This window comes from Hyperolius riggenbachi, chromosome 1, assembly GCF_040937935.1.
Source record: "Hyperolius riggenbachi isolate aHypRig1 chromosome 1, aHypRig1.pri, whole genome shotgun sequence".
In the NCBI taxonomy this organism is placed as follows: domain Eukaryota; kingdom Metazoa; phylum Chordata; class Amphibia; order Anura; family Hyperoliidae; genus Hyperolius; species Hyperolius riggenbachi.
The window spans coordinates 196,437,197-196,463,124 of NC_090646.1; the positions used below are offsets into that span (position 1 = coordinate 196,437,197).

General features: G+C 43.6%; 1 protein-coding gene across 1 annotated transcript in view; it reads left to right on the plus strand.

Moving 5' to 3' along the window:
* Positions 1–830: 830 nt before the first annotated feature.
* Positions 831–25,928, plus strand: part of TBC1D9 (TBC1 domain family member 9) — a 76,683-nt gene continuing 51,585 nt past the window's right edge. Inside the window, exons 1-3 of the mRNA XM_068279573.1 lie at positions 831–1,505; positions 21,920–22,030; positions 24,331–24,449. Coding sequence (XP_068135674.1) covers positions 1,382–1,505; positions 21,920–22,030; positions 24,331–24,449 — 354 coding nt within the window. The 5' untranslated portion in view covers positions 831–1,381. The remainder of the gene's footprint in view (positions 1,506–21,919; positions 22,031–24,330; positions 24,450–25,928) is intronic.

Here is a 25,928-nt window from a genome sequence, read left to right on the forward strand (position 1 = left end):
TTCGATAATTATTATCAAATCGGATGAAAATCGGTACCGCCAAGTGCATGTCCGATCAACGATGCAACCAATTTCGGGCTGAGCATGTCGATTGGACATGCTGAAAGTGATATCGGGACAAGCAACAAACCCTCCAGCGTCGTCCCCATATTGTTAAATGTGCCCTCCAATGCACTATGCTCCCAAGTATATGCTAGCAAACACATGGGGCGGATTGCAGTGGAGCCCGGAGCAGACGCGGACAGGTAAAGTGCACTGTGCACCTGGGGGGCACATTTAACACTAGGGGGGACATCGTCGGGCCGGTGAGGTGGCAGATGTGGTGTCACAAGGATGATTCCCAGGAGATTTCATGCTGAAATTGATCGGGAATCGGCCTGTGGTGTATGGGCAGGCAACAGATCTTTCTCTGATCAGAAAGATCTTGGTTGATCTGCCCATATATCATCCTGATGAAGGGGCAACTTAATCAGATGAATGTAGGAGGACTCATAGTGGGCCCCTCTAGTCCAGGGGCCCCGGTGCAGTTGCAACCTTAGCATACTCTATTGCTATGCCACTGCAGTGATCTCTCCTGTAATAAATCCGACCACTGTTCAATAAATATGCCATAAAAAGTGTGTAATTTTTTTTAACGTATTCAGCTTCTTTATAAATGACCTCCTCTTGTAACATTTTTTATAATGACTGCAGCCTTCTGTGTGGAGCCAGCATCCCCAGGATCATTAGCTGAGCCCTCAGGTAGTGCTGTAGATGGGTAATATTGCTGCCTCTTGTGGTTCACATGCTGATGTCATTGCTCCCAGCCTGGCTCTGCCTCTCAGAATAGCTGTTGTCCTCTCCTCTCTCCTCCCCTTTCATTGGTGCGAAGCTCTGTGAGGAGCAGCCAGAGAGAAGGCTGCGAGCATCAGGCTGGCTGAGTACCATGGACAGAGACCCCCCTGCACTCCTGCATGCTCTGTGCTGCCACTGACCACCTCCCACACCTCCTATACGTATGAAGCCCCGGCTGCCTTATATTCCTCCACCGGATCAATACGGCTGTCTGTCTCTCAGCTCCATCCATCTAGGAACAGATCCTGACATAGCTCCTCCATGGTGTGTGACAATACAGTGACTCGTCAGCCAGCAGCTGTGTGTCCCGGGATGTTCCTGTGTATCTGGTAACACAGAGGTGTCTGACTGGCCCCCTCCCCCTCCCTGCTGTGCTGTGGGCTGGAGCAGAGCATTATTATTGTCTGGGGTCGCACAGGAAGATGTTGCTCCTCATTCTTGATCTCCACGCGTTGCTGTGACACTGCCCTGTTCAGCACAACAGTCCTCAATCTCAATGGAAGCTTAATACAGGAGATCCTCATCTCTGACCCGTCTGTCCCTCACCATGTGGGTTCACCCAGAGGAAGTGCTGCTGGCAAACGCCCTGTGGATCACTGAAAGGGCCAATCCTTATTTCATACTGCAGAGGAGGAAGGGGCATGGTACCCGAGGAGGAGGGGGGCTAGCTGGTAAGAACTTTACTGCCCTTATGATCATCTGCTCTTTATCTGTGTAAAGGTGGCCACTGGACACATACTATACTATAAAATTATCGATTTTACGGTAATTTAATATAATGATCGGTTGAACAGGAAATTTGAAAGCATTTTTGTTATTCAAGATTTCATAAGTTGATTGGCAGTGGTGGATTTTTCTGAACAATTATTATGAAAATTGTTTTTTTTTTCCGTTAGCCGGGCGCATCTACTACATGGCGATAAAACTCCACCAGAGTTACATCTTTCCCTACTATCCATGGCAGCCTGGAGGGGGAATAGTAATTAACGCCACCTGCTGGTTGCGCCCGGCTGACGGAATAGTACCGTAAATTGAATGGTGTAGGGTAGATTGTCAATTTCCTTATATATAGACCCAAGCAATATTTTCAAAGGTTTTAGTCATTTATTTTTATAGTTGGGGAAAAATTTAACACATGTGGTTAGATTTTTCAAGTGTCAATCAGAAAAATTGATTGCAAGTCTTGAATTGAAAAGACATTTTAAAAATTGTATGGTGTTTGGCCATGCTGCTACTCCCAGATGCACTCTTTTTATGTGTCTCTGCACTTTTTTGTGATAAATCTCTGTCATTTTTCATTCATATAAGAAGAAATAGATATTGTGTGTGAGCCTGTACCTGTGTATATGTATTGTGTAAATGCTTCTCATTTACTAGGTGTTTATTTTGAATGATGCAGCATGCATTGCTTAGTCATGTTCTCCCAGTAATATGATGGAACTATTATTGTCTACCAGATCTGTGAATGTGTACTGTGAGTAATTGTTATTGTTACACCTGAGGCTAAACACCTTTTGCTTACATCTGCAAGCTTGTCTCTGTTCCCAACGTCACTTCCTGGGGTGGGCGGGCTCACATGGCCATTGTTCAGGTGAATAGGATTTGTTGTTTACATTTATACTGAAACCAAAGGCTGTCTGTATGCATGTATGTGTTAACTGAATGCATCACCCTTTGGTGCTTTTAAATAGGTTTATTACAAAGTAATCTATTGAATGCAAACGATTTCACAGGTAACTTAGGAAAATTCTTAGGTAAATACCATATTTACATACTGTAGAAGGACAGTCCAGTTTTGTTTTTGTGCCAGAAATTAGGGCTGTGGGAAGATTTGGAGTGCACTAATGTTTTGGCACTGCATGAAACACTATTGTTTGACTGACCTGACCATTGATTAAAGCTTCTTTCACTACCAGGGTTTCTCAAACCTGTCCTGGTGATTCCCAATGGTGCATGTTTTGCAGGCAACTTCCTCACCTATGCACAGATAATGCCTCAGCTAAGTGGATGCCATGTAGCTGAGACACTAATTACTCCACCTATGCATAGGTGAGGTTGCCTGCAAAACATGCACCGTTGGGGAGTCACCAGGACAGGTTTGAGAAACACTGCTACATACATTGCGCGTCCTGAAAAATGGGATTTTAAAGGTGATGTAAAGTCTCAACACAACCTACCATTACAAAGCAACCCATACAGTACAGCGTATAGTCCATATGCTTGCACCGTGCATGTTGCCCTGTAACGCACTCCATGTTGTGCATTATTCTGTCAGAAATTAACGCACCTGAAAAGCACCAGTGTGAAAGCCCCCCTTGGAATATAATTGCATTGCGTTGTGATGTGATTATAATGACTTCTGCCCCTTGATGGAACAGGTGGAGTGTGAATAGAATCTAAGTCCAATCTTCGCCTCGTGTGTAACAAACACAAAGCCAAGTACACATAATTCTGTTGCTTAGAAGAATCTTTTGTGATTGCTTCAGGTGATGGTTTGCTGTAGTCTTCCTCAGCACTTGGAGATCAGCTGATAAATTCCACCACAGTCAATTGCTTTTTCCCTTGGATGAACACAGAAGGTGGGGGGGTGGTGGTGGGGCTGTACAGACATTTTGCAGAGAATTTACATTGAGCACACATGCTTGAATAGCGATGCTTGTAGGGATCTGGACTTGATCTCCCAGGCCTCATTCACACTGGAGCGCTTTACTAGCGATTTCAGCTTGTCCGTAAATCACTAGCGCTTGAAAAAGGTCTGTGGCAATGCAAATCAATGGTCGTGTTCACACTGTAGCGGTCTCCAGTTATTAGTGATTTGCTGAAATCTCAAACATGGTGCATGGCTGCAGCATTTTTGTAGCGATTGCATTTAAATATTTAAGAATCACAAAACCCAATCACTCCAAAATTGCTTTCCAGTACAGTAAATTGCTTTGCAAAACGTTAGTAATTTTGCTAGCGTTTTGTGATTTCCAGTGTGAATGCAGCCTTAGGCAACATTTTGCGGTGAGTGGTGTACAGACACATTGTGAGGCTACCTCTTGAACCCTTCTGTGGTGATGATGGGGGAGGAGGGATTTTGGTACTACTCTGCTCTACAGTAACTCAACAGCTCTGTGAGAGAGACTTTTAGTGGGTATGGCGGCCGCCCAAGGCAGCAGTGGTATTGTGATATCGGTGACAGCTGCAGCAGATAGCTTTTTTTTTTGTCAGGTGTCCGTAATGCTGGCCATACATTTAGCGATTTTGCAGCCCCATCGATTATCTGATTTGACCATTTATTGAATCGGATAAAAATCAGTGCTGCAACAAGCATGCCCAATTGACAATTTGCCCAATTTTGGGCCAAAATCGGTCAAATGTGTCGGTTGAACATGCTGAGAAAACTCAAGCCGATGTGGTCAATCAGAAGCCCGCTGGTAACTGCGTGAAATATCCTGACAATCGATGGAACCCTCGGCCGCTGTCTTTCCAAATGTATAAGTGCCCCCTTCGATGCCCGTGTATTCAAGTCTCACCTGCTCCAGCTGCTGCGACTGTCCAGCTGCTCCCGGTCACATCCGTTGTTAGGCCATGCTATTCATGGCAACCACGTTGACGTGGCAACGCTCATGGAGAAGCAGTGCACGAGACTGGGAGTAGCTGGACAGTACAGGTGAGATTTCAATGCACGGGTACTGGGGGGTGGGCATAACATTCAATGAGCGAGAGATTTGTCTCTTGGATGATCTGCCCATGCAACACTAGATGTATGCGCAACTTTACTCATTGATGTATTCAACAGATCTGGGATTCATACTTTATATCCTGTGATTTATGAATTAAAAACACAGTTTCTTCATATCTAGGTGGAGTTTCAGATCTTTAGTACACCTTCTGATGGATGTCAGCTCACTAGGAATCTTGTCTATTCTGCTCTGACTTCTGGTGCTAGTTGCCTATTACTGGATGCTGGTTGAGTATTCGGTGTATTGCCTCCACATGACCCATGGTATGCTGTGGTATAGACTGAATCTGCCAGGGAAAATCAATGCGTGTATGGCCTTATTTAAACTGTCCACTCTTAATATGTACTTGAGGCGAACCGCAGATCAATTACAAATGATTCTTCATATGAATGATTGGAAATGATCGTTTGGGACCACTAATGGACAAAAATCTCCTAACCAATCCGATTAGATTGGCGGGATTGAACTGAAAATCGGATAGAATTCCTAAATCTGATTAAATTGGTTTGGAGATTTTTGTCCGTTAGTGGTTCCAAATGATCATTTCTGATCGGTCATACGAAAAATCGTTCATACTTAATCGTTTGGCAAATTGTATCATTAGTGGCCACCTTAAGAAGAAGGAAGCCTCTAAATCTTGTAGAGGCTTCCACGCCGCCCTCTGGACCCCATTACCACTTGTGGGGACCCCAAAAAAAGTTCGTTTTTCTTTCAACAAATATTCACCATTTTTCACTGCTATTGTCATTCAGTTTACTTACATTTGAAATGATAAAATGCTGTTTGCCTTTGTCAGCACAGCACAGTGATGTGCACTTGCATGGAAGTGTTTATGGGGGGTTTCCATGGACTCCTGTCAACTGTAATCACATGTGATGATCACACTGAACTAGGTCAAGGCATAAAAAATGGCATTTGAAAGGACATATTTTCCCCACAATAGGGATATTAGGCGTTGTGTTTTCACAAATAATTAATAGACAGCATATCCCCCTCCCCCTCCATTTAAACAGCAAGGCCTCAGTAATGCAAAGGTAGCCTTGCCCCCACCCCCACATGTAGCCTGTCCCTCACAGATATGCAGCACGTTCCCTCTCACAATAGATGTATGGCCTCCACATAGATATACAACACGGCCCACTTAATACATAGCATGGCCCTCCTCACATAAATATACCCCCCCCGTATATAGCATGAACTCACATAAATATGCAGAACCAACCCATGCAATTAATAAGTACCTTATCTGCTAACCTAGGCCTGAACCTCCCCTAACCTGTACCTGGCATAGCATGTCATTCTTCCTGGCAGCTGACACACTTGCAATTTCAGGCTCTAGCTCTCCACATAGAACATTGGCCTCAATTCACTAAGATTATCTCCTGTCTTTAATAACTCTTCTAGAGTTGTTACCATGGTGATAAGGCATGATAACAAAACAACTTAACTTGCAGTCTTCACCACTGGGAATAGGAGGCACGGATCTACGCAGCTCTGATCATGTGCGTAGCCTGGGAGTTCTAATTGATGGGGATTTAAACTTCAGAACTCAAATCTCTGCTGTGGTGAAATCATCCTATTTTCACCTGAAGAACATTGCAAAAATCAAGCACCTCATCCCCCCAGAAGATCTGCCAACCTTAGTCCACGCCTTCATCACATCCCGACTGGACTACTGCAATGCTCTCTACACTGGCCTTCCAAAAAAGGCCTTGTACCGCCTACAGCTGATACAGAATACTGCTGCCAGACTGCTAACCAACCAACCCCGTCACTGCCACATAACGCCAGTCCTGCATTCCCTTCACTGGCTACCTATAGAATGGAGGGTCCTATTCAAGATCGGCCTACTGACATTTAAATCCCTGAATAATCTAGGCCCTGGATACATGAAAGATATGTTACAGCTGCGTAGCAATCCCCGCATTCTCAGATCCACAGGTTCTAATAATCTAGTCATACCCAGAGTCCACTTAGAAACTTTTGGTCCCAGAGCCTTCTGTCATGCTGCCCCTACGTTTTGGAACTCTTTACCTCAACAGATCAGGACAGCCCCATCCCTGGACGTGTTTAAATCCAGACTGAAAACCCACCTGTTCAGTCTGGCATTTGCAGAAATGTAACTTTTGTTGTGTGAATACTTCATCCTACTAATTACTGAATCTGAGAGAGCCTAAGCGCTTTGAGTCCTATGGGAGAAAAGCGCTATAGAAATGTTATTGTATTGTATTATTGTATATAGTATTCAGGAAACATTTTACCTCAGGCAAACCTAAAGTTAACTCTTCTGTCTTTAAGTTAACTCTCCAATCCTTAAAATAACTCCAGAGTTAAAGACAGGCTGTTAATTAACTGCATATGAAAATAACTACAGAGGAGGTAAATTAACTACAGAGGAGGTAACTTAACTACAGAGGGGGTAAATTAACTACAGAGGAGGTAACTTAAGGAATGTAGAGATAAGATAACTCTCTCACTGTGTGGAGGTAAGTTTTCTCTTGCCTTATTATCTCCAGCATGATCTTAGTGAATTCAGGCCAATGTCTTCCTTCAGGAGAGGGACTTACCGTATGTATGAAAGACTATATGAACCCAACTTGGCTTGTATGCATATTGAGGCCCTGACCTCATGGGTCCTCTCCAGATATTGTCCCTGCTCAGTAACAGCATATATACTGTACTGTCCCTGTATGCTGAATTATACATTATACTTCTACAGGTGAATGTAAAATATATAACACTTCCCGTTGTCCATACTCCCTGATCCAGCACTATTATGTAAGTACATACATGCCGCAGGGTGACGGAGTACAGGCAGCGGGATATGACTTCAGGACACAGGAGGGAGCACAGCAGCTGGACAGGTGAGTGGCCAGTGCACTTTGCTGTCACTAATACTCTGCAGCTGTAGGCCCCTAAGTATAGGTGCTGTTGCGTCTCTGCAAACCTCGCCCCTGTGGCCATGAATGTGCCCTCTTGTCCAATGTATAATTTTGATTGATTTTGGCCAGAAATCTATTGAAATTATTATCAGGTGGCCATATTGGAGGATAGATCTTTGAATTCAAATCAAATCTGCCAGGGAAAATCGAATTGTGTAAGACTCCTTAACACAAAGCTGATTGTGAAGTGGTTAATATTGACCCTTAGAGCAGGTGTTATTGCTAGTGCCTGATATGTCCCTCCTACTGAGCCTGACTAAAGTTATGTCATGCCTCATGAAATTGCATCATGTAAACAGGAAAGGATGTGTAATTCTTCAGCATCATGGCTTCAGTCAGAGCACTGGGAATGTGTGTGGTATGGAAATGTAGGAATGTAAATTGACAGGAACAGTGTGTGGTCATTAAAGTATGCCATTGCAGATGCCCTACACACTTTCTCTTTGTGTAGCGTAAAATATTGTTACCAATCTGCATTGCCTATTTATAAATGTTTACTATATAGCAGTGATTTCAGCATTTTTAGATCAAACTGAAGATCAGTTTGCTTTGAGGCTTCTTTCACAGTTGGATGATCTGTTTTGATGCAACGTTAAAGTCGCAACGCAAAATTACACCGCAATGCCCCCAAAAAGTTGCACCGCAACTTAAAGGGACACTTAAGTCAAACAAAAAAATGAGTTTTTCTCACCTGGGGCTTCCAATAGCCCCCTGCAGCTGTCCGGTGCCCTCGCCATCTTCCTCCGATCCTCCTGGCCCTGACGGCAGCCACTTCCTGTTTCGGTGACAGGAGCTGACAGGCTGGGGACGCGAGTGATTCTTCGAGTTCCTGGCCACAATAGTGCCATCTATGCTGCTATAGCATATATCATATACCATATAGCAGCATAGAGGGTGCTAATGTGTCTGGGAATGCGAAGAATCACTCGCGTCCCCAGCCTGTCAGCTCCTGTCACCGAAACAGGAAGTGGCTGCTGGCGGGGCCAGGAGGATCGGAGGGAGACAGCGAGGGTACCGGACAGCTGCAGGGGGCTATTGGAAGCCCTAGGTGAGTAAAACCCATTTTTTTTGTTTGACTTAAGTGTCCCTTTAATGCCCCGTTACGGTCGCATACAGTAGAGCATACAGGCAATGAAAAATATGTTTCCAAGTCATTACTGAGCATGTGCAAACAGTCCAACGCAGCTAATAACGTGTATAACGCACTGCATGCAGTACTTTCACTTAACGTGCAGCGTTAGTCACCAACGCAACGTGTGCACTGTGAATGGGGCATTGATTTTTCATTGCAGTGAGTTATTCTGCGTTAAATGTTGTTTTCACCACTGAGGGGTTTTACCCCTTGAACACCAGAGCAATTTTCACCTTTCAGCGCTCCTTCCATTCATTCGTCTATAACTTTATTATTACTTATCGCAATGAAATGAACTATATCTTGTTTTTTCCGCAACCAATTAGGCTTTCTTTAGGTGGGCCATTATGCCAAGAATTATTTTATTCTAAATGTGTTTTAATGGGAAAATAGGAAAAAATGTGGGGAAAAAATATTATTTTTCCGTTTTCGGCCATTATAGTTTTTGAATAATGCATGCTACTGTAATTAAAACCCATGAAATGTATTTGCCCATTTGTCCCGGTTATAAAACCGTTTAAATTATGTCCCTATCACAATGTTTGGCGCCAATATTTTATTTGGAAATAAAAGTGCATTTTTTTCAGTTTTGCATCCATCTCTAATTACAAGCCCATAGTTTATAAAGTAACAGTGTTATACCCTCTTGACATAAATATTTAAAAAGTTCAGTCCCTAAGGTAACTATTTATGTTTTTTTTTTTTTTTTATAGTATTGTTTTGTTTTTGTTTTTAATTACAAAAAAAAATTGGGGAGTGTTGGAGGTAATGAGTTAATTTATTGTGTAAAACTAATGTATTTGTATATGTAAAATGCTTCAGGGTTTAGTTTTACTATTTGGCCACAAGATGGACACAGTGAGTCTTTGTTCATGCGACCTGTAAGCGTCCGGAAGGACGCTTACAGGAAGCACTATGAGGCTGGGAAAATCACAATGATCGCGCTGTTTCTCATAGAAGCAGCAGATCATTGCGGGGCTTAGATCAAGAAACGGGAATGGATTTTCCTGTTCATTGATCTCCGGGGCGAGCGGGCGGTGGCGTGCACGAGCGGCAGGAGCGTGGACAGCGGCGGTAGCGCAGGAGGTACGGATTTCTCCGTCCCTCGGTTTTATAAGGGTGGAAAAAGGGACGGAGAAATCCGTACCGCGGGGGGTAAAGTTAATGTGCGACTTTAACGTCACACTGTGAAAGAAGCCTTAGTATTTTTTTTTCTGACATTACCATTACAGCTTCTGAATCCTGTGCATTTTCAATGGTCACTGTTGGAAGGCTGTTTGTAGAATACTGTGCTGCATTTTGCATTAAATGGGGGGGTGAGGTTTCGGGGTGGGAGCGACCTGTGGACATGTCACATAAAGATTCATATTAATAGCTGCAGTATTTGTCCCATATACTTGTACATTTCTAGACAGATTCTCTGGGCATGTCACATACAGATTAAAGCGACACTGTAAAAATAAAAACGTCCCCGGGGGGTACTCACCTCGGGAGGGGGAAGGCTCCGGATCCTAATGAGGCTTCCCCCGTCCTCCTCTGTCCCACGGGGGTCTCGCTGCAGCCCTCCGAACAGCGACCCGACAGCCTGTTCAATATTTACCTTTCCAGGCTCCAGCGGGGGCACTGTTGCGGCTCTTCCCACGGAGATAGGCAGAAATAGCCAATCTCCGTCGGGTCCACTCTACTGCGCAGGAGACTTGCGCCTGCGAAGTAGAGCGGCCCGACGGAGATCAGCTATTTACGCCTATCTCCGTGGGAAGGAGCGGATACTGCCGCCTGTGCTGGAGCCAAAAGGTAAATATTTACATCGCCGCCGCTCCGGGAGGATTTTCGCCGCCACTGTGGGACCGAGGAAGATGGGGGAAGCCTCAATAGGATCCGGAGGCTTCCCCCACTCGAGGTGAGAACCCCCTAGGGGAGTTTTTTTTTTTTTACAGATTTTCTTTAATACTAATAGCTGCAGTATTTGTCCCATATTCTTGTACATCTCTAGCACAGCTGCACAGACTTGCACATTGTAGCTGTTACAATAAGGTCTAATGAGCTCAGCTCAGTCCCTGGTTCTCTCCCGGGTTTCGGCACCAGATCCATAGAGGGGACAAAGACACTCTACTGAGTATCTGCTTCCAGATTATTTTCCCAGAGTCTGGTCACGGGGAAAAAGAATGCCAGAATATGTGAAACAAGCAGTTGCTATGAGACAATCATGGTTACTGAGATCATAGGAAGTGTTTTCAAACAAGGTACATGGAGACACATAGATGTCAGATATTTCCTGGGGAATGATTTGCAAGAGTGGATCACGGTGGTATCTGGACAGGGTTACTTATGGGATTACTGCTTTTTTTTTTCCACCACAAATCCTGCATCTTCAAACGTCGATCAAACTGAGAGCTGCTGCTGCACTAGCCCCCCCCCTCCCCAAATACTCCCGGGGTGGGGGTGAGGATTTTGTACCTAAAAAACCAGAACACACAACAACACAGAACAGAATCCATTATAAAAACTTGTATATTAATAAACAAATAACAACTTGCCTGAACATCCCGACGTTCCTTCGAATCGAATGTCAGTTCATACAGTTGTGGCAAATTTTCCCACGGATCTCTCTTCTGACATCCCTCCTAGAGCTCTGAGACCCCGCTCAGTGGACCCATGTGTTCCCCTCACGGCAATTTGCCTGGCCGAGCCCGGGATCGCTCCTACTCTGGATCCTGTTTTGAGAGTAGCTATGTGTATGGCACAGCTTATGACGTCCTAGAGATCCGCCGCTGTAGTACTCGAACTTCATTCGGTGCTCTGGGCTCCTTGCAGCCCCGCACTCACTTATCTCTTCTCGATAAGCTTCCAGCATCCTCTCCGCTTTTTCTGCTGTGAAAACCCTTGATAGACTGATATCTCTGGTCCCGGACCTTTTCTGCCTTTTGTCTGCGAGACAGCACTGGGTTTCACGGCACCAATTGTAAGAATCTATACGTTGGTTGCTATTGGCAAAAACACTACACCTTCGTTCGGCACCATATCACAGGAAGTGTGATAACTTGACTCTCATCACAGCATACAGCATAGGAGATAGGACTTCGTAGACGTCGTCAAAGTTCAAGAGTTTATTTGTAAAACAAATATACAGATATGTTCAGTAGCAATATCTAACCTCAGCAAAGCAAACCGTCTGTAGAATCTTATGCGTTCCTTGCATACTTGATCTATCTATAATAGCTAGATCAGGCCTCTCTTAGTTACACCTATGCATCTATGCTAGGCATATATACAGCATACAGATCATGTAGAATAAAAGTAGGAAAAGGAGTGAATAAAGTCAGAAGCACCCCCTCGGGAGCCCACGTTGGCTCTTATACTGAGTTCTAAAGAGTTAAATGTGACATCATCTGAGCAGGGACAGATCAATAACTCATCGCCTGCTATTGGCTGATAAGAACCCGTGATATCATGACAAGAACAGTCTTTTACTGCGCATGCACTGGAAAATTCCATTTTCCAATGACTTGTCCCCTTGTTCTGAGGAGACCATTGTTTAATGTACTTGTGAGAATATTTTAATAAAAATTGCTCATGTTTATGTTGTTGATCTGGCCTCTGCACTGGATATCTCTGATATAGCCTTGGGAAATCCAGTACAATGTTCTACTGAAAATCAGAACTGTCTTTATTCATCTCTAAGAGAAATTCTCCTTAAAGGGAGATTCTGCAAATCAAGTCTTTTAACTAAACTCAGTTAAAGTAACTGAGGCCTACGAATTCAAGCATATAATACTTAAATTCTAACAATTGTATCCCCTGCATCATAGGCTATGTGTATTTTTGCGTTTTTCTGTGCATTTTCTGATGTGGTTGCTTTTTTGTTTTCAATATTTTTCAGTATCATATTTATTTAGTAAAAACGCACATCTTCTGCGTCTCCATTGAACTACATTTAGGCCTAGTTCACACCTGTGTTCGCGGATCAGAACGGTTACTGTTTAAATGGAACGGATGCGAACGGATCCAATGTTAAAGTTTGGATCTGTTCAAATGGATCCTTTTCGCATAATCCGCCAATTTTTCCAAATTGCTGAGCCCAGTGGACCGGAAAAGGAAAATTAAACCCGACATTGTGGGCAATAAGAGAACGCAACGTTTCTTTACACTAGTGAAGTAACGGACCGTTAAGGGGCAAAATCCACTAGTGATGGGGGTCTGGGCGGGATGGGGGGGACACAAACCGGGCCTAGTTAGGGAGGGTACAGCAGCCAGGCAGGTGAGGGAGGGTTAAAACTTATGCTAGGTACACACCATACAATTTTCTGGCAGATTTACCTGCCAGATGGATTATTTTTTTTATTTTTATTTTTTTTTTTTGGATCTTTTTTTTGTTTGTTTTGTTTTTTTGAATGATTTCCATAAAACTGAATGAAAATTAATCGAAAAAACTTATCGGAAAATCGAAAAACATGGACATGTTGGAAATGATCTGGCAGGTAAATCTGCCAGGAAATTGGATGCTGTGTACCTAGCATTACCCAGGCTTCTGTCTTCAATTGCAGCCAAGCAGTAGGGAGGCTTTCTTCTAGGCTTCCGTCCTCTTCTGGCTTCAATTGCATCCCGCGACTATAACACGACTTGGGGCGCAATTATTAACAGCTGTTAAATGCGGATTAAGCAAATGAACAAACTACTGAAAATAATATTCTGTGTATTTTACTGCCACTATTTGAGCTTGTTAAGATTGTAATCTTGTGTTTGTAATGGTTGTGGAAGAGTTAGGGCTGGTTCAGACGGGCGTTTTTGTGGCGTTTAACGCAGCGTTTCAGACGCAGCGTTTTTTGGGATCTACTGCCATCCCATGCAAGTGAATGGGAGCGTTTAGAGCTGGCTTTTGCAGGCTTTCATGAAAGCCTGGCAGTAGATCCCAGCGTTGCGTCTAGTCTCAAAAGCAACATGCTGCTTTCAGAGGCAGTAAACGCGAGTAAACAATAGCAGAGACCAGAGCTGCTAGCCTTGAACGCTTTTCAAAAGCTTTCAAAAGCTAGCTTTTAAACGCTGGCGTTTAAACGCTGGCGTTTGAACGCAATGCCAAGCAAAAGCTCAGCAGACGCCCGTGTGAACCAGCCCTAAAATGGTTCATTATCAGATAGCTTCCCTTAGGAATGCTGCAATTTAGGGGTCATTCTTATTAACAAAATCACATGTAAAAAATGTTCTTTTACTGTGGAACATGATTGAATGCAGAAACCACAATCTCATATTAATAATCTCATCTTAAATTACTGTAGAGAAGAATTTCCTTCTGATCACCAGCGAGTAAATTGCATATCAGAGTTGCGCCATGGCTTTACACCTGATAAACATGTTGTACTACAAAGTGATGAAGGCAGAGCACTTCTCTTTCCATTGGACAGCACAGTGTCACAGCTGCCTGGGAATGTCTGACGAGTGACTGACTCCTTCCATTGGGCAGCACAGTGTCACAGCTGCCTGGTAATGTCTGAGGAGTGACTGACTCTTTCCATTGGACAACACAGTGTCACAGCTGCCTGGGAATGTCTGAGGAGTGACTGACTCCTTCCATTGGGCAGCACAGTGTCACAGCTGCCTGGGAATGTCTGAGGAGTGACTGACTCCTTCCATTGGACAACACAGTGTCACAGCTGACTGGTAATGTCTGAGGAGTGACTGACTCCTTCCATTGGACAACACAGTGTCACAGCTGCCTGGGAATGTCTGAGGAGTGACTGACTCCTTCCATTGGACAGCACAGTGTCACAGCTGCCTGGGAATGTCTGAGGAGTGACGGACTCCTTCCATTGGACAACACAGTGTCACAGCTGCCTGGGAATGTCTGAGGAGTGACTGACTCCTTCCATTGGGCAGCACAGTGTCACAGCTGCCTGGTAATGTCTGAGGAGTGACTGACTCCTTCCATTGGACAGCACAGTGTCATAGCTGCCTGGGAATGTCTGAGGAGTGACTCACTCCTTCCATTGGGCAGCACAGTGTCACAGCTGCCTGGGAATGTCTGAGGAGTGACGGACTCCTTCTATTGGACAACACAGTGTCACAGCTGCCTGGGAATGTCTGAGGAGTGACTGACTCCTTCCATTGGAGAACACAGTGTCACAGCTGCCTGGGAATGTCTGAGGAGTGACGGACTCCTTCCATTGGACAACACAGTGTCACAGCTGCCTGGGAATGTCTGAGGAGTGACGGACTCCTTCCATTGGACAGCACAGTGTCACAGCTGCCTGGGAATGTCTGAGGAGTGACGGACTCCTTCCATTGGACAGCACAGTGTCACAGCTGCCTGGGAATGTCTGAGGAGTGACTGACTCCTTCCATTGGGCAGCACAGTGTCACAGCTGCCTGGTAATGTCTGAGGAGTGACTGACTCCTTCCATTGGACAACACAGTGTCACAGCTGCCTGGGAATGTCTGAGGAGTGACTGACTCCTTCCATTGGACAACACAGTGTCACAGCTGCCTGGGAATGTCTGAGGAGTGACGGACTCTTTCCATTGGGCAACACAGTGTCACAGCTGCCTGGGAATGTCTGAGGAGTGACGGACTTCTTCCATTGGGCAACACAGTGTCACAGCTGCCTGGTAATGTCTGAGGAGTGGCTGACTCCTTCCATTGGGCAGCACAGTGTCACAGCTGCCTGGGAATGTCTGACGAGTGACTGACTCCTTCATTGGCTTCTGCTTCCCAACCAGCAGTTCTACAAACAATCTGTGTTTATCTCTCACTCTCACTGATAGTGCAGACTGCAGACGCACGCACGCACGCACGCACGCACGCACGCACACACACACACACACACACACACACACACCCTGTGGACTATGGCTGCATGCTGGAAGCGGACCTGAACTCAGAACTTCCTCTCTGCTGTAAAAGATAAGCAACAGCATAATAACTGTTTATTTGTTACAGCTGATACAAATCCTCAATAAATCTGCAGTGTGTCTACTTCTAGCTTTCTTTGAAGCAGACATAGGGTTAACATCCTGTGTTTACACATTAGCTGCTCTGCCGAGGCAGCCAGCTGACTTAGCTGAGAGACCAAATTACATCAGTGACTAGTCACAGATGAGTGGGAATGAGACACGAGTCTAAACTCTATAAATACATACAGGGTGCATTTCTCTGTGTTTTCCTTCTGTCCTGTGCAAGAGTTCAGGTCCACTACATACACACATTGAATAATTGTCACCCAGAAGGATCTCTCTGGGAGCAATCTTTATACAGGTACACAGCTTTGGGAGCCTGTTCTCTTATATGGAGGTGTACCCTACGGTGGCCACTGCATTAGAAGAACAGTTTATGCAATAATTACAATAAGGGCCTATTTTCATTAGGTACGAATTTGTGTTTTTTCAGCCCCGAATTCGCATAGCAATGTTTTCCTATGGGCCTGTTTCCATTAGATGCGAAGATCACATCCAGAAAAAAATCTGGACAGCAGTGCTACAATTTTTCAGAAGCTGTATGCTGTTTTCAAACGCGTTTTTGCATCCACATTTTTTGCGCATTTTCATGTGCAGACTGAAAGTGTCCATGGGACTTCCTTTTTGAACCAAAAATGATCATTAAAAAATGATGCACATTCACATGCGATTTAGCATTTATGAACACATATGTAAATTCGCATTTGAATGCGAATATCACATCCGTAAAATAGCATGCAATTCTCATGCTTCTCGTGGAAACGTACCTTAAAGAGCTATCTTTACTTTGTGTCTTTGTGTTTGACCATCTGCTTGCTATTATATTACATAGATATACATTGCGTTGTACATCCAAATGATAGTACAGTATATAGGAAGATTAGTGATGGAAGAAATGACTGACGGGATATGAAGAATGAACTAAAGGTCTCTTGCTGATCAGTTCTTCATGCATAGCTCCCAACTATCCCTGGAGAGACAGTCCTAGTTTGGAACCAAATCCCCTGATCCCTCTTCCCTCCTTTCCTTGTCCCTCTTTTAGCTGAAGTAAATATGAATACTGACCAAAACTGTATGTTGAAATTTTACAATTTTACAATTTTATAAAATAGTTCATTTTCAAAAGCTAATTGAAACAGAAACTAAATATTTATAAATGTGTTTGTGATGTGGGTGTTTTGAGCGAAGGGGGTGAGTCCTTTGTCCAAATACTTTTGCTCTATTAGGTGTCCTTCCTCTTCATCTTCAAGAAGTTGGGAGGTATCTTTCTTGACATGCCTGACTAGAAGTTGGTCTTCGGCCCAAATATGCTTATGCTAGATAGTTTCCCTATTTCGCATCTTAGAAAGCTTGGAGCTATGACTATGAAACAGTTAAACAACAGTACTTAACAATTGCTTAGTAAACAGAGCTGCAGCTGTGGAAACAACTCTCAAAAGCTCAGAAATGTTTTTATCCCCTTAGAAAATTCCATAGCAGATGATTGTGGCACCATGCTGAGCTTGTCCACCTCATGCACATTCCAACCATTGCAGCAGTAGTAACCCTCACCCTCTATGAGCCACTGCTTATCCACATCTCACGTGTGGGGCCTCACATTCTCCATAGAACAGTGGATTCTTGAGGAGATGTTGTGGTAAGTGCTCATAGAAATGATTAAAGGAAGAGATGTATATCGGTATGCTGGGTGACAGAAAATAGCATGTATGGTCACTTCTCTGATCACCAGTAAACTCCCTATTCTCAAAAGAATGGCAAATCTAATGGCACTGTGAAGTAAAGAACACTGCATGGTGGCACTGTGGAGTGGTAGTAGCAGCTGACACTGTCTTTTAGGCATTCTGAGTGGTGGGGGCATGCAAGCTTTGCATGTCACCACTGTCTGAAGGTTGAACCTGCGCCAGTGACATTCATGCAGTGACGTTCATGTTGTGGGTGGCAGCTTAGTCAGAGTGGTTTGCAGCAGTTGCGGTATGCTCGTGCAGAGTTTGGTCTGCCTGCAAGCTTTAAACGGTGGTGTGGTTGTTATGTGAGTGCACAGGTGCGTCCATGCATAATTACATCCCTCGTTAGTATGTAGGATACCTGTTGGAGTGCATGAGTCTGACAACATGAAAAATCCCTTTTGCTGCAGTGCTGGCTGTCACTGTTCTGTTAATCAGCTTTTTTTGTTTTATTTAAACTTATTTGACACACATAAAAACCAATCTTGCAGTTTAATAATTTTTTTTTTGTTGTTTTGAAATTCACCTGGGGGGATAAATTTGTGCGTCTCGTCCTCTTCCCAGTGGTAACGTCAAACACTTTAACAGTATTACACAGGCTCTGAAAATCCTCTTTCATGGTGAGATATCTAAAAGCTGCACATTAGAGCATTTCCACAGGAGAATAGTGCTGGCTAATTTCTACGCCACAAACAGATTTCATAATCCTGACAAGGCACATGCTGTTAATGCAAGGATCCATTATTGATCTCGGTGAAAAGTAGCTGGGTTTGTGCATTAGCATGCCATCTCCTGACCATAGATGTTCTGCTCACTGGGGTAACCTTGACTACCTTACTTTTACGATCACATATTTTGTAATGCAGCAAATTATGATCTCTCGGGTTGCCAAGCAGTGAATGAATGTTATTAAAACTCTGCCTGAAAGCTAATTAGCTCTGTTTTTCTGAATTGTGTGTCAGGCAGGCAGCTGATGAGAACAATGCCTTCTCATAGTCTGTTTATTAGGAAATGTCTGCATTTTTCCGGATTTTGTTAAATGGGACAGTGCTGCTTAGTTCTTATAGCAGAGGGATCCGGGTCCATTTGTAAGTAAAAATGAAACTCCTATTGTTTTTTCAATTCTTCAGTAAAAGAGAGGAGGAGTGCGAAGTGTATTCACTGCCTGTACTAGGGAGTACTGTGATCTATTCCACTGGGGCCATGGACAACAACAAAAACTCTTCTCCACTCTATTCAAAGCTTGAAACACAGATGATGTTTCATGCTAAAGGCTCATACACACGTCCAACATAATGCACAACCAACTGCACAACATGACCAACCGCTCGACAAGTTGTTTACATGACAAGCACGTACACACATACCAACTAAACAACCAACTCTCTTAAATACTATGGGCTTGATTCACAAAGCGGTGCAAAGTGTTTGCACGCCTGTGAAAAGCCCTTTATCACGCCTAAACTCAGTTTAGGCGTGATAAGAAGAAACTCGCGCGATCTCCCGCGCGCAAAGTTTTGCGCGCGCAGCGCACCGCGCTGCGCGCGCAGTGTACCGTGCTTCGCGCACAGCGTCCATTGAGCCGTATGGGACTTTGCGCGCGGGAGCTTCGCGCGAAGAGCAGCACAAATCGGTGATAACTCAGCTTTGCACGGCTTATCACGCCTAAAGTCTTTTAGGCGTGATAACTGAGTTATCACCGCTTTGTGAATCAGGGCCTATGAGTGCAAGATAAACAACAAATTGCACAACATGTCTGCATTCAAAAACAACAAAGTTGTTCAAAAGACGTGTACACACATTCCAACCTGCATGATAATTGGGCAGACTGATCCACCAGTTGAATCTGGCAAACAACCTGTTATCAGTTGGTCATCTAGTTGCTTAATTCGGGGTCCGGCAATTGTCAACACCCAAATTACAGTGATTTTTTTAAAAGAAATCCCCCAGCGCCGCTATACCAGTATTTAACTATGCAGTCTGTGGCGGCACCCAAGTCATTTTAATGCATTGTGCTCTGAGAACTAACAGAATCTTGTTTAGATGCCCACTAACAATACAAGATTGTACAATCTTACTTCTATGAAATATGAGGGGCTTCCTAAAGTATCCATTCAAACTACATACACTCAGTTTACTCTACTACTACATAGATTTGGTAAGACTGAACAATCAAGACCGTATCATTAATGAACACCTTTAAAATAAGATGTGCAGACTAGATTTCACAGTGATGGACATGTATAATGCTTATCATCTCATACTTCTTTCCATTACCATCTTTGTTACCTTTATGGATACAAATAGGCTGCAAGTGCCTAATAAGCAGGATTCTGACACAGTATAGTGTTCTAAACATTGATTAACCATTAGCACAAAATCGGTTTTGGGGAGAAAAAAAATATAGTCCTGAACGCAGATTTACGAAGCAAAAAAAAGCCCCTCTGTCACGCAAAACATAATTCCCGTCCTGTAACCTAACCATTTTGAACATAAGCCCATTTCTGGCACCTAAGGCATTGGAGTGCTATGCCATTCAGGACTATTGAATGGGATCAGCATTGCCATAGACAACAACACAGGTCCTGTGTGTTTCTGTGAGGAGCACACACTGCCAATACTTCTGGCATGGTGTTATAGCTACATATGTAATAGCTAATTGCTGATGGTCAACATATTTACTTCTGGTGCAGCATGTTGGCTGTACAATGACCAAAAGCTGGAGCCAAAGTAAAGCAGTGCAGTATTTCACTGTGTCGTGTCATTGTGTCGTGTGTCGTGTTGTGTCAGTAAGACTCTCAAAATGTTAAATATTGCTGTTATTAGTAGTAAAATTACTATATTTTATTGGTAAAGTGCCAGCATATAACACAGTGCTGAACTTGTTTGGTGAAAAGATTTGTGCCAGTCTTGGTTCATTCTTTATAATGCATTACCTTTGAAACCACGGCCTTCTGTCACTACCCATTGGAGTGCCTTGCCACACCTGTTGCCACCTGTTTAGTCTGGTATTTATGATCACATAACTTTTTTCCCCTGTAAAGGTACATACACAGGTCTGATTTTTCCAAACGACCGGTCGTTTGGATGTCTGAACGACCGGTCGTTTGGACGTCAAATCGGGCTTATGTACAAACGATCGTTCAGCTGATAAGACTGGATTTGACCGATCCACCAAGCGGATCTGTCAAAACCAGTGTTATCAGCTGATCGAATGTTTGTACACACGCTCGATTTGACGTCCAAACGAGCGGTCTGAACGACCGGTTGTTTGGAAAAAATCAGACGTGTGTACGCACCTTAACACATCACTATGTACTGATCTGAGGCAAGCTGATTTGCTTGTGTCCTATGGGAGAAAAGTGTTTACAAATGTATTGTTGCTGTTGATTGACTCAGTAAGTTTGGCAGCCTTAGGTGGTTAGGTGGTTGTTTGGGTTGCATTCTCCCAATCGTAATCTGTGACAGCTATTCTTACATGGACACATAACATCTTTAGAACTGAGGTACTTTATTAAAAAAACAACAACTACATTACACACCCTTTTTGGTTGTGCGTACATTTGGCTAGTGTGCAATTAATGGATAGCTGACTTAAGAAATCATGCCATTTCTAAGAATTTAAGAAATTTTTCCACGAATATGTTGGCGCTTTATAAATCAATAATAATTTAGACTGTCCGGGCTGGAAGTTCTCCCGTGTTATACTTTTTTACATGCCAGGAAAACAATTGGGTTGGCACCATTTAGAACACTTGGCGTGTGCAGTTTGACAAAAGGGTTGACACCCAAAACAGCCTTCTGTCAGTGCTGCCATTTTGAATAATGTTGCATTAAAGAATGTTGCATTTTTACCTTCTCCTTATTTTGAGTGGTGCTGACCCAATTGTCTTCCTGGCTTGTGTATACCCTTGTGGCATTACTATTGTACATGGGTGTTCTTCTATCCCAGAAACACTTTTTTTTAAATGGACATCTCAGGTTTGTAATCTAAACAACCAATTAAATGTACCACACTGCTTAAAATGTTGGCACTCTAAATACAGAATTATAGGTTCTTCATATGGACCGTAAATATTAACATTGCTTGGCACGTTTTGGACCAGGAGGAACCAGCTTGTAGCCCGGGAAGCTGGTGTTTTCCTGTCACATTACAGCTCCCAGAGTCTGGACCTCCACCACATTTACATTTTTACATGCTGATGTAAAGGTAGCGATGTATATCATCCATCCCTCTCAGATCTGAGTCTGGGAGCTATCCTGCCACTCACAGCACATGGATTTTCAATACATCTCAGCAATTTTTGGTAAAAATTGATGGAAATTCTGATAAAACGGACTTGTGCAATAGATTCCCAGCAGATGCGATCAAAGTCGAACTAAATGGGAAAATCGATGTGCGTATGGCCTGCTTTATTCTAATGCTGAGCTTCATTGTGAGAGATGCACTCCAGTTATCAGAGGGGGTGTCAGAAGCACATCTAACATAACACAAATATTTACTTTTTTTTTTTACAATAAACCATTAATTTAATTTTAACAGTTAACCCTAATTAGAAACGTATCAGCTTTACCACTGCTCACTATAATCTCATGACTGCTTGTGATTTTCTAGGTTTGTTGGTCGGGACACTTGATGTTGTCTTGGACTCCAGTGCAAGAGTGGCACCTTATCGCATCCTGTATCAGACTCCCGACTCTCTCGTGTACTGGACTATTGCCTGTGGTAAGTGGTCAATCATTTCATGTGTGTGTCCTCCTGCATATAAATAGAAATGTATCCTCCTCCATTTAATCAGGATTTAACATGTATTGAATATTCTGAAAACTAAGTGGCATATCTACAGGACTACAGAGAACCCGCTCCTCCTACAGGGTAGCACAGTGAAGCAGTTTAATATTTACCTGCTCCAGCACTTAGACTTGGACAATTTAGAAAATCTTGTTTGGGGACTTCTGCTTCCCCAGCACCCTACATGCTTCTAAGCGTATTATTGTCAGCACTGTTTGCCTGAAAACCATTGTGCTCAAATTAGATTCTGATTACCATGTACTTTGATTGCACCATAAGGTCTGTACACACGCCGGACTGGAGGCAACGACGGGTCCGTCGTCACCTCCCGCTGGGTGGGCGTTACAGCGACAGTCCGGCGTGTGTACAGTCTGTCTGCAGACTGATACGGCTGTTTCTGAGTGATCCATCCGGCGGATCGCCGACAGACTGTACACACGCCGGACTGTCGCTGGAACGTCCACCCAGTGGGAGGTGACGACGGACCCGTCGTTGCCTCCAGTCCGGCGTGTGTACGGACCTATACATACTTGCAAATTAGGTTTCCCAAAACAATCAGTGATTATTTTGGGTGCCTTTGCAAAGTGATGACTGCGTGCAGCTCGTTAGCAATCAGTCACCCTGGAAATCCATACCTTTTCACTATGGTTATTTCCCACCGCCGGTCAGGTGCAGCCGCAAGTTTTTTGTTTTATGATGTCGAGAGATTCTTCAACACTGGAGATTTTTATTGTGATCACCCTTCCTAAACATGGACATGATCCCGTGGTCAGAATATGCTGCGTATTAGTGCTTCAGTGTAGACCAGCCAGGAATCTTGTTTGAGGGTAATATCACCATGGTCAGACATGTCTGTCTGCATTTCTGACCAATCTGTCCTGACCTGTTTCTTTGTAAATGTGAAGATCCCAAAAACATACAGATAAATCAATTGGCTTTCCTCTCAAAAAAAATGGTCCTAGACTTAAGGTGGCCATACACTTATAGATTTGCAGCAGACCATCAGATAGATTTCTGTCAGATGCCTGTCAAGTCGAATCTGACAGGGATCTATCTGACATGTGCCACACACTAGGAACAGATTTCCAATAGATTTAAGAATGAAATCTATTGGAAATCTATCTAAATGCATTATTGGTCCATTAGATCCAATGTAACTCTATGGGCCATGAATCTGCTACCAGCAGCAGATCGACCTAGATCTTCCATCCTGTCAGATCAAATCTATCGAAATCGGCCACAAATCGATCGATTGATAGATTTGAAAGAATTGATTTCTGAAAGAATTGATTTCTGATCGATTATATATCGATTGATGGCTGAAATCGACCAGTGTATGGGCCCCTGAAAAGTACGTACAGACGTCCAACAAAGTGCATTACCAGCACCACAACATGACAACACGTCAAACCATTTACACGACTTGAATATTTTTGCTTGCCTACCAATTTGAACGATCAACCCACCTATATACTGCGCGTGCTAGCGAAACGTCGGACTGCATGACATTCAAGATAAGTACGTTGTTCAAACGTTATTGGCCAACTGCACGATATTAGCCCTACAGTCGTGTGAATTGATCAGTCACTACTCTAGTCATTTGCCACATGTACACTCGCCTGATTGTTGCCCAAAAGACCAAAATCAGATGACAATCAGGTGGTTTGGTTGAGCGTGTGTATGGGCCTTAAGATGGACATATGACTATGGTAGGGACTAGATTATGAGCCAATCTGAGGAACAGTTAGTGACATGACTATGTTCTCTGTAAAGCACTGCAGAAGATGTCTGCACTATATAAATACACAATTATAATGTAAATGACATTAGCAGAGACCATCCATGCAGTTAGCGGAACACCCATCCTGGCAGGAATGTGAATCTCATCCGCTGGGTCCCCAGTTCAAATCCCAGTCAGGTCAACATTTGCAAGGAGTTTATATGTTCTCCCCGTGTTGTTTGTGTGGGTTTCCTCCGGGTACTCCGGTTTCCTCCCACATTCCAAAAACATACAGATAAGTTAATTGGCTTCCCCCTAAATTGGCCCTAGACTGCAACACATACACTACACAATACATACATAGACATAGGACTATGGTAGGGAATTAGGTTGTGAGCTCCTCTGAGGGACAGTTAGTGACAAGACAATATATATACTCTGTACAGCGCTGCAGAAGATGTTGGTGCTATATAAATAGTAAATAATAATGAAATCCTGCTTCTCATGCATCCAGGTGGCTCTCGGAAGGAAGTGACTGAACACTGGGAATGGCTGGAGGTCAACTTGCTGCAGACGCTTTCCATATTTGAAAATGAGAATGACATCACCACATTTGTGAAAGGAAAAGTAGAGGTATTTTAATTAACAACAATAATACATTCAACATGGCTGAACATGTACAGTGAATGTATTGGCCGCAGCTGTCATTCTTTGGCGCCACCAGCCGCACTTGGCTTCGTCAGCTGTTATTACCTTTAGGTCAGCAGTGGAGATTCTCTTTAGGCGTAAGACCGGGGGAAGGGGGGGTTGCAGAGGACTGAGAGACGGTAGGCCGAGGCGATCATTCTATGGCATCGCCAGCCACAACTGGCTTTGTCAGCTGCTGTTCCCATTACGTTATCGGGGGAGGGGTCTAGGTTACATCCTGGCTCATCAGTTACTCTTTCCTTAGGTCAGGCTAGGGTAACGGCCTAATACCATGTGGTGACAGCTGCTATCTACGGCACCATCAACTTCTCATGTCAGAACAATTGGGGGGGGGGGGGGGGGGGGAGTGGAAAAGTGCATCAGGGAACACCGATGGTCAGTGTGCCTGAATTGTACCTCAATATTGGTTTTGTTTTTTACAGCAGGTATTGGAGTTGAGTGATTACTATACTTTTGTAGACTTTTGTTATAACAATACACTCCGCCTGTTTTGACATCCACTTCCACAATGCTCCTTTTAGCAGAGAGTATGTGGATTTTGCACTAGGTTGTATCAAAATGTGTCATTTTTTAATCATCTGTAGCTTCTTCATGATCTTTTACCTTCGGTCTATATGTTTAATTTAACACATGATGGAATTATTTCAGAGCCGGATCATCCACAAGGCAACTTAGGCAGTTTCCTAGGGCTTGGAAAGACACTATGGGCCTTATTGACGCAAGTCCCACTTCAAATCTTGCCTCGGGTCCAATTTCACCTTAATCTGTCACCGAATTAGTGTACAGTACCTCATTTTTAATTGATGTCTTGAGCTCTGTAACTATCTATTGGTCCTTGTGTCTGTGTATGTTTATAAAGCGCTACATAATATAATGTTAATTTATAAGCAAAGGACAATAATAGTCTTGGTATTTGTAAGATTTCTCTTAAAACTACTGTATTTTCTCTGAAAACCCAATGAAAATGCTACAATCTATATTTTGTACCATACTTTATATATGAAAGCCACGTCTTACTGGAGCTGCATTCAGAGTCTAAATATAGAAGTAGTGGACCTAGATAAAATATGTGAGGTCAGCTCGCTGCTACTCTTCTGTGAATAATCCTGCGTCAGTAACGCCAATTCTTGTCAAGTGGGAAATTCAGCTGTCTGGCAAACATCCAAATCCTACTGAGTCTGTGTGTGGATGCCAAAAGACAGCAGCATTTTCTCATTATGTAACACTAAGGTTTATCTTTTTTCAGTAGGCCTATGTGAGGTTGGGGCATGCATTTCACAGCAGAAAGATGCCAGCTTGCCTCACACAACCTGTACCTTGTTAATTTTGGGGCATTAATTTCCCTGAGGAAACAGATCGAAATTAATGGAGAAGGGAGGTAATGCTGCCATCCCACAATCACCT